Below are 9596 nucleotides of genomic sequence, written 5' to 3'. Positions count from 1 at the left end.
TCAGGATGAGTTTGACAAGCTGCGTCACTTCTGCTACTCTCGGACGGACGCGCTGCTGCTGTGCTTCAGCGTGGTTAGCCCCGCCTCCTTCCAGAACGTCTGGGAGAAGTGGGTCCCTGAGATCCGCCGGCGTTGCCCGCTCACGCCTGTCCTCCTCGTGGGCACGCAGTGCGACCTGCGCCAGGATGTCAAGGTTCGCTAACAACCCATTAGTTTATCCGTTAATTGGTAACACCCATGACCCCTATTGGTTAATTGGTTGATTAGATTATTGGTGGATTGCTTTGTTGACACCAGTAGTCCAGTTTCAACCTTTGTGATCCTGTTGTCCAATCAGGTTCTGATCGACCTGGCGAGGCGGAGAGAGCAGCCGGTGGCGGAGGCAGACGCCCGTTGCGCTGGCGGACAAGGTAGGCGCGGTGACCTACGTGGAGTGCTCGGCACTGACCCAGAAGAACCTGAAGGAGGTGTTTGACGCCGCCATCGCCGTGGGCCTGCGGAACTCCGAGCGCAGGGCGAGGAGGGAGAGGAAGGTGAGGAGCAACGGCCGACATAGATGAAGATGCTCTCCAAGTCCTGGTGGAAGAAGTACGTCTGCGTCCAATAGAGAGGAGGAGGAGGGAGGAGGAGGAGGGAGGAGGAGAAGGAGGATGGACTGAAATGCAAACTGTGCTCAGGTTGATCAGCGCTGGACTGTGGGTCACGTCAGGGTCCCAGGGAGGAAGAGGAGGAAGAGCACTGACTCTGTGAAACAGAGATGGAAACACACTATTGAAACCAGATCAGAACCACCAAGACCATGACATTCTGTGAGACAGAGTCCTAAACTAGTAGTTATTTAGCCCCACCATTTAAACCACATGGTTTGACTTTCCTGGCCACCTTGAGGTACTCTGAGCCCGAGTAACCATGGTTACACGGGTAGGACAAAATGGCTGCGCGTGACCTGTGATGTCCTGAGGGACACATGAAAAGGACCTGAACTGTGTCTAGCAGCTAGGAGAAACTGAGAGGACATTCAGAAGCCCTCCAGAAGCTGGGCTGGTGTTGATACAAACTGATGTGGAAGTGGAGGACCTGTCTTGGGGTCCACCTCTCACTCATACTAGTAATACTAGTTTGTATGCTAGTATATTCATAGTAAACCACCCCCTCCCTCTCCTCGCCCTCAATATGAATTTGCCAAATATGAAACCCCTTTATCTCCTTATTTAATCCAAATATCCTATTATGTGCTGCAAACTGTATGTTGATTTGTCTGCCTCCTGTGTAATTGTATTTTCCTGCTCTTCTTTACTGCTCTGGATTCAACAGATGAACTAAACACAGAGTGCGTATGTCAATGTGAGGGGCCAGAGGGGCAACGGCCTCTGTGATATAAACAGTATGATTATTCAATACCTTCCAATCAAAATGCTTACTTTGTGGTACGGTCTAGTGTTGACAGGAACAGGACTGTGTAACTGGGCAACACTGCAGTCAGTGTCCATCTGGTCTTGCTTATCTCCAGCCTGTCAGGGAGAAGCAGCCCTTTGGGTCTAGTAGTTGACCCCAGGGAGGCTGGGGGAGGGGGGTCAACCTTAGTCATGTGTGTGTGTGTGAGGGAGTGAGTGACCACAGGACATCTCTCTGGGCCAGCGTGCGTCTGTGTGTCACATCTGAGTGTGTGTTGATACAGCTGTCCCTGTTAGGCCACACAGCCGGAGACTGCCCCCCCCCCCCCCCGCCCCCTCCACCTCAACCCCCCTATGCCAGACAGGCAAGCTCCTCATCAATACATAACTCTGGACAGTTCCAAAGTCCTCCTTTAAGAGAGTTCTGAGTAACAAACACACAAAGAGAAACATACACACAAAAGATCTCGGCTTAACCTATGTCAGCTGTAGAACAGTTTGATTGCAGAACCCATGGTATGAATTGGTTCACCACACCGTTCCATACACACAGGTCTGACCTGGCTAAGCTGAGGGTAGACAGTCCAGTTGTGGAGAGAGAACATCGTCTACCTGCCAGATGCAGAATAAGCACGCTTGGTTGAGGAATACATGGTCACTGAGTGGTGCCACTGTTGTTGGCACTTATTCCACCTAGTCCAAACCCATCACCATAGTTACTCCCATAGCAAGAGTGCTGGGTGTGGTCTGGTGTTGTTAGAACAAATGCAATACTTTATGAATAACACATTGCCCTTTGGTCTCCAAAGCATGGTCATTGGGTTGAACACCAAAGAGACGGATTATATTTGCTTCTCATTTTTCAGAAGCTTGACTGAGCTCCCTCCATCTCTCTCTCTCTCTCTCTCTCTCTCTCTCTCTCTCTCTTTTTCTCTCTCTATCTCTCTCTTTCTCTCTACCATGCTAATCAGCCATGAACTGCACCGCCTCTGATTGACTGCAGTGCTAACTAACGACCCAACTGTGCTTTATATATACAAAGAGATGATGATGACATTATTTTATATAACAACATGTTTCTGATCTTCTCTATGTCCTAGTGAATCAGGGTATGTGTACGCACCTGTAGCTCTGTTTCTGACTGGCCAGCCCTCAGAATGGTGCGTGAGAGGAGGCTGTGTTTGGGTCTGGAGAGGCCTGACTTATGACTGTTGAGAACTGTTGTTGTAACAGAGATACTCAATAAATGTGAAATTTTAACACAGATGTGCTATATGTGTCTATATGTTCTCTATATGATCGTAACAACTGAACAGCTCGAGTAAACAAAAGGACGTCGGGGGACATACAAACCTAGAATACTGGTACAGTATTCTACAGTATTCATGGGTAGTTATCAAACATTAGATCCAAGATCACCTCAAAGCTGGTCTAATTTAATCTAATTGAAAATGTGTGACTGGTCCCAGATCAGTGCTCCTACTCTGGTGTTTTAAGCACATGGGTCAAGGCTCCAGTACTACGATGTTCAAGGCTCCAGTACTACGGTGTTCAAGGCTCCAGTACTACGGTGTTCAAGGCTCCAGTACTACGGTGTTCAAGGCTCCAGTACTATGGTGTTCAAGGCTCCAGTGTTATATTCATGCCTTGTAAGTTCAAAGGATAAAATGGATGAGGACCAACTGGCCCTTCGGTCTGAAAATGCTGATCTATTCAACTGTGGTCAATCATTAACCGAACAAGGCATTTATTGGACAACTTTTTTTTCTCCTGCTTTCAAGTTGTGTTGAAGCCAAACAGGACTCTCAACTCACCAAGACTTGATCATCCAAGAAGGACAGTTACAACATGTTTGAAAGTTTGACACATCTCCACATGCACACCTGGTACTGTACTGGAACAGCCTGTCCTCAACCTCCTTGAAGCATGGAGACTTCTGAAGAGAGTATGTGGTTGAACTGTAACTATCCATTCACTCCCCCTAAGAGACACCCAGTCCAGCCAGTGTCAGATAGGAGACAGTCAGTAAGAGTCAGTCAGTAACAGACAGTAAGAGTGAAGTCTGTGTCTCTCTGCACAGTAATGATACAGTAGGCAAAAGTGTTCTAAAAGAGAGTTGTGTTGCCTGTCTGGCTTGGTGTTTATGTTCAGTCTAGCCTCCTTGTGGCTGAAAGTACAGCAGGCGTTGGGCCAGCGAAGTGATTATAATAGTTAGGATGAGTCCTGGCAGTTGAACTGATATTTAACAGGAAGTCTAGTTGTTTTGTTTTGGACTTGGCGCAGGCACTACTCGGGTTTGCCGCCAGTGGTAAAACCCCACTGAAGAAGAAGAAGAAGACGTGGCGGCCATTTTAAGAGGCGGCCATTGTGTGGTGTTCAAGTCCAGCCTTTGTCTGTGAGCGGGAGGAGACGTGTGATTAGGAGGCTGCAGTTATATTTAACTGTAATGTCTACCTTTCTATAGAAAATAACCACTATCTGGACCAATCTGGAGTCCTGAAGGGACAGACATAACATAAACAAAGACGGACATCAAGATGAACCATCCCTCTCATCTCTCTCCAGCTTTGCAGAATCAGCAGGAAGTCAGCAGGAGTCTGTCTGACTACAGAACTGGCTGTTTGGCTGGCTGGTTGACTGGTGGGTGACTGAATGACATACTGGCTGCCTGTCTATCTACCCTTCAAGATGCCCTCAGTCTTGACGTACTACTGTGGAACTAGAACACAGTTCCACATCCAGCTATGTCCAGTGAGCACGTTGTGAAACCCTGTCCTGTCCTGGATAAGGAAAACAAGCCGCAACAGAAAAGGTTACTTTATGACATGGCAGCTTCAAGGGTATACAAAGCAGGAGGCCCATTCTGCTGTCTCCCCCGACCCCTCCCTGGTCCCAGTTCTCGTTTTATGTAAGATTTAGGTAACAGCTGAACTCTGACTGGATATGTGCAATTCCATAACCAGTTTGGATGGATTAAAATCCTGCTGGGTAATTACCTCCATGGTGATTAGGGCTGAGCTGAGATGGGGCCAGGATTACCTAGAAACACTGGGTTAGACATGTAGAAGCGTGTGGGAGAATGGCTGGGTCACAGCAGAGGTGATATGGGGTTGCATGCTGTGGCCTGGGGTAGGGGCTGGAACTAGAGTTAGAGCCAAGTCTTGGGTTATGGCTGGGGCAGGGTCTGGGGCCGGGGCTGGGGCCGGGGCTGGGGCTATGGTTATGATCCTCTTCTTCTGTGGTCCACTGTGTCAGTTGTTTTAGGGATTACTGTTTCCCAAGCCGTTGTAAGGTGATGCAATGAGTCTGGGCCCCTAAGAAGCCGATCACCCTGGACTTAATCAGAGATGAGGTCACAAAACATCTTTCCTGACACAAATCTGCCCTCAAAGAACTGCATGTCTAAAGCCCACAGTCCTCCAGGTCTCCACTACTCTACAAAGCCTTCATATTCTTTAGATGTGAGGGGCCTCTCGGCAGAGCCACATCACTGAGATCAAATACAGTCATGCACTTGATTGACCTCAGCCAGCACTACGAAGCCAGTGCCACGGTCCCAGGAGTTCAAACTGGGATATAAATCAAACACACCTTAGGCACTGCAAGAAATGTGATCCATGTGTTTGACCCCTGTCTGGTTCTCACCTCTGTCAGGGGGTACAGGATGGAGCCTGGGGATGAGGCCAACTCAGCATGTCGGTGTGTGTGTCTGTGTGCATGTATGTCTGTGTGTGTTTGGAGGTGTGTGTGTGTGTGTTTGTATGTAGATGTGAATGTCTGTGCGTGGAGGTGCACGAGTGTGAGCATGTAGGTGTGTGTGTCTGTGTGCATGGGTGTGTGTGGTTGTCACGGGAGGTCTAAGTGGTTTCAGAGAGTGTGAAGGTGTGAAGCATACAGACTAATTAAGTACCATTTGGAAATTGCTAGAATGTCTCTCTCACGTTGCGTTAAAGGGTGTGTGTATACTGCTACAGCTGGGATAGAACCCCATCGTGTGACACACTGTTGTAAATCTGACATAAACCTACTTCGGTGACGTAAAACCAATAGAAAAACACATAAATCTGGAGTTCACCGCCAACACAAACTGGGACATGAAGCTGAGACAACATGATAAAGTAACACAAACCTGACGTGCGTTTTATATAAAGATCAGGGAATACATTTCTTCATGGGGTAACTCTCTGTTCTGTCAAGGTCTTCACGTGACGCTGAGGACACGTGTCGCTGTCTGGATGAAGCCACACAGAGACAGGAGGGGGACTGAAGCCACACAGAGACAGGAGGAGACTGAATCTTCTAGATCACCTCTCCTTTAAACTGCTGAACTGGTGCCTCTCATAAAACGGTCAGGCTCAGATTAGATGGGCTGATCTCTGGTTTCTACATAACGTGTGACGCCCTGGGCTCCCTGTGGGGGTGTGTGTATATGTGTGTGTGTGTATGTGTCTGTATGTAGAATGTGCATGCATGCATGGGTTTTTGCTTAGAGGCAGGAAAAGTTGTGTTCATTGCACTAATGATAAAAACGGGCAAGAAAAGTTGTTTTTAGAGGGGGGAAAAAGATTGACCTGTGACCTGTCAAGTTTTTTAAAAGGAAAAAAAAACTGTTTTTTTAAACAATGAGCCAAGAATGTTGAAAATGACTTGGTTAGACAAAGCTCAACTGCAAAAATGAAAAGGCTAGTCAGTATCAGGACTGTTGATGGGAGCTGTGCCCCTGTTGGTGCATGAGTTGAACCCTACACTGCTCTTCAGTGTGACTGACGGTGCTTGAGGTCACTCCTGCTGTGTCAGTATATCTATATGTACACATTTGTATATTTAGTATTGTGTATTTGTATTGTATTTAGCACATGTATACAAGCATGTACATCTATTTTCACAGAAAGCCCATCTCTGGGAGTGGCTGAAGAGGCTTCTCAAGTTGCCTGTTCTGAAGTTAGTTTCGGTCTGTGTTGCCAAACCCTGTCTTAGTCATGCTCTCTGTCGCCTCCATCCTGGTCAGGAAGGTTTCAGTGAATCTGAGCACGAGGGGTTGAGGGCAGGCAGAGAGGAGGCTGGGGTAATGGTTGAGGGCAGGCAGAGAGGAGGCTGGGGTAATGGTTGAGGGCAGGCAGAGAGGAGGCTGGGGTAATGGTTGAGGGCAGGCAGAGAGGAGGCTGGGGTAATGGTTGAGGGCAGGCAGAGAGGAGGCTGGGGTAATGGTTGAGGGCAGGCAGAGAGGAGGCTGGGGTAATGGTTGAGGGCAGGCAGAGAGGAGGCTGGGGTAATGGTTGAGGGCAGGCAGAGAGGAGGCTGGGGTAATGGTTGAGGGCAGGCAGAGAGGAGGCTGGGGTAATGGTTGAGGGCAGGCAGAGAGGAGGCTGGGGTAATGGTTGAGGGCAGGCAGAGAGGAGGCTGGGGTAATGGTTGAGGGCAGGCAGAGAGGAGGCTGGGGTAATGGTTGAGGGCAGGCAGAGAGGAGGCTGGGGTAATGGTTGAGGGCAGGCAGAGAGGAGGCTGGGGTAATGGTTGAGGGCAGGCAGAGAGGAGGCTGGGGTAATGGTTGAGGGCAGGCAGAGAGGAGGCTGGGGTAATGGTTGAGGGCAGGCAGAGAGGAGGCTGGGGTAATGGTTGAGGGCAGGCAGAGAGGAGGCTGGGGTAATGGTTGAGGGCAGGCAGAGAGGAGGCTGGGGTAATGGTTGAGGGCAGGCAGAGAGGAGGCTGGGGTAATGGTTGAGGGCAGGCAGAGAGGAGGCTGCGGTAATGGTTGAGGGCAGGCAGAGAGGAGGCTGGGGTAATGGTTGAGGGCAGGCAGAGAGGAGGCTGGGGTAATGGTTGAGGGCAGGCAGAGAGGAGGCTGGGGTAATGGTTGAGGGCAGGCAGAGAGGAGGCTGGGGTAATGGTTGAGGGCAGGCAGAGAGGAGGCTGGGGTAATGGTTGAGGGCAGGCAGAGAGGAGGCTGGGGTAATGGTTGAGGGCAGGCAGAGAGGAGGCTGGGGTAATGTTTGAGGGCAGGCAGAGAGGAGGCTGGGGTAATGGTTGAGGGCAGGCAGAGAGGAGGCTGGGGTAATGGTTGAGGGCAGGCAGAGAGGAGGCTGGGGTAATGATTGAGGGCAGGCAGAGAGGAGGCTGGGGTAATGGTTGAGGGCAGGCAGAGAGGAGGCTGGGGTAATGGTTGAGGGCAGGCAGAGAGGAGGCTGGGGTAATGGTTGAGGGCAGGCAGAGAGGAGGCTGGGGTAATGGTTGAGGGCAGGCAGAGAGGAGGCTGGGGTAATGGCTTTTACTCTGCAAGGTTTGGATGTCGCAGAGGAACGTATCAGGGTGATTGTTCTCTCCAGGAGAGATCATGTTGTCCTGGATCTGATCAGAGCGCTGATGTCATTATCAGAGCATCTGATTGGCTGACAGTTTGATGTGGCCCACTTGGATATGGTTGTCTGACTGGCTGCCCAGGATGTAGTTTGGGCTCTGGCATGTGCGTGTGTGTGTCTGTGTCTTATTCTTAATGCAACTATTATTCTCCTTTCACTCAGTGTTTGTTTACTTTCTTTATTTCTGTCATGCTGCCTACTCTCTCCTTCTCTGTCTGTCTCTCCTTTTGCTCTTTGTATCTCTTCTTCCCTCTCTGTTCTCCACTCCTCCCTCCCCCTATCCTTCCTCTCCTCCCTCTCTCTCCACTTGTTTTGTGGGCGTTTTCCTGCTTTGTTTGATATCTGTCACCTTTCTTCTCTTTTATCTCACATGGAACAGATAAGAGCTGTGTGTATGTGTGTGTGTGTGTGTGTGTGTGTGTGTGTGTGTGTGTGTGTGTGTGTGTGTGTGTGTGTGTGTGTGTGTGTGTGTGTGTGTGTGTGTGTGTGTGCGTGTGCGTGTGAGTATGTGTGTGTATGACTGAGAAAGGGTGTGTGTGTGCAGATGTTGGAAAAAACATCTCTGTTCATGAGATGTGTCACATGGTCCAGTATTGATCTCACCATGGTATGTTGGAAGGGAAGTCAGACAAACATTTACTCAACCAATCAGCTTATCTCCTCCAAGCCCCGGACGAAACCCTCGCTGAGGAGCGGGTGTGCCTGAGCAGCCCTTTCATTCACAAATCAAACAATGATTGATGAAATCAACAGACGAGCTACCTGTCAGTGATAATGACATCATTGGAAGAGAGTTATTTATCTTGTGACTTACGGGGTCAGTGACCGATCTCTTCCGTACGAGTTCAGTGGAGAACAGGAAGTATATGATGGCTGTGGACTGATGAGGGATGGTTTTGAGGTTGTGTTTCCTGAGGAGATCTGACCCCATGACCTTCATCTCTTTGTAGTTTGTAGTCAGAAGGAAGTCATCACTCAGTGTTCCAGAATCACATTGGAACCTTTTCTAACGACATAGGAAAGAATTCTATTCTCTCTTTTGTCTCTCCTCATCTCCTTCTATCCCCTCTCCTCTCTTCCTCTCCCCTAACCACCTTTTTACGGGCCAGGGCCAGGGCTGCTGTGTTCCTCACTCCAGTTGAATGCTCTTAAAGATGGACACAGGACTGGCTGTGGACCAGGAAGAGCTGGGCGAGCTGAAGAGGAATGGACTAGTTGTTCAAAGTTATGGGGACAGTTATATAAGTGTCTATCCCCCCCACCTCCCTCATGCCCTAACACCCCACCTCCCCTCACCTCTCCTCACGCCATGCTGTGTCTAAAGTATGTTATTGTTTGACAGTCAGGTGGCTGAGCGGTGAGGGAGTCGGGCTAGTAATCTGAAGGTTGCCAGTTCGATTCCCGGCCGAGTCAAATGACGTTGTGTCCTTCACCCTACTTGCCTCGGGGGGAATGTCCCTGTACTTACTGTAAGTCGCTCTGGATAAGAGCGTCTGCTAAATGACTAAATGTAAATCTCCTTCAAAGATAACTCCTTTCCATCTCCTTCCTCTCTTATCCTCCCTTCTCTTCTCTTCTCCCCTCCTCTTTTCTCCTGTCCTGTCTTTCCACCTCCTCTCGTCTCCTCTCTCCATATTGTCTCTTTAAGGCAGACAGCACCTGGGGAAACGCTCCAGTGATCTCTGTACAGCAGAGTCTCACCCCTGGACTGAAATACAGGACTGAACATGTAGTACAACTCTGTGCTCTCATTTCAGAAACATACACTCTCTCTATCTTTCTCTCTCTCTCACACATTATTTCTCTCTCTCGCTCTCTCCCTTTATCTCTCTCTCACTTTTTCTTC

The 9596-nt window shown here is 49.4% G+C and overlaps 1 protein-coding gene across 1 annotated transcript in view; it reads left to right on the top strand.

Moving 5' to 3' along the window:
- Window positions 1-608, top strand: part of rhoub (ras homolog family member Ub) — a 5726-nt gene extending 5118 nt beyond the window's left edge. The window contains 4 exon segments of the mRNA XM_062472605.1: window positions 5-193; window positions 338-394; window positions 396-554; window positions 557-608. Coding sequence (XP_062328589.1) covers window positions 5-193; window positions 338-394; window positions 396-554; window positions 557-607 — 456 coding nt within the window. The 3' untranslated portion in view covers window position 608.
- Window positions 609-9596: the final 8988 nt, after the last annotated feature.

This window comes from Osmerus eperlanus, chromosome 11 (genome assembly GCF_963692335.1).
Source record: "Osmerus eperlanus chromosome 11, fOsmEpe2.1, whole genome shotgun sequence".
NCBI classification, from domain to species: domain Eukaryota; kingdom Metazoa; phylum Chordata; class Actinopteri; order Osmeriformes; family Osmeridae; genus Osmerus; species Osmerus eperlanus.
Note: the sequence above shows the minus strand (reverse complement) of the source record. Positions and strands in the feature narration are given on the sequence as shown.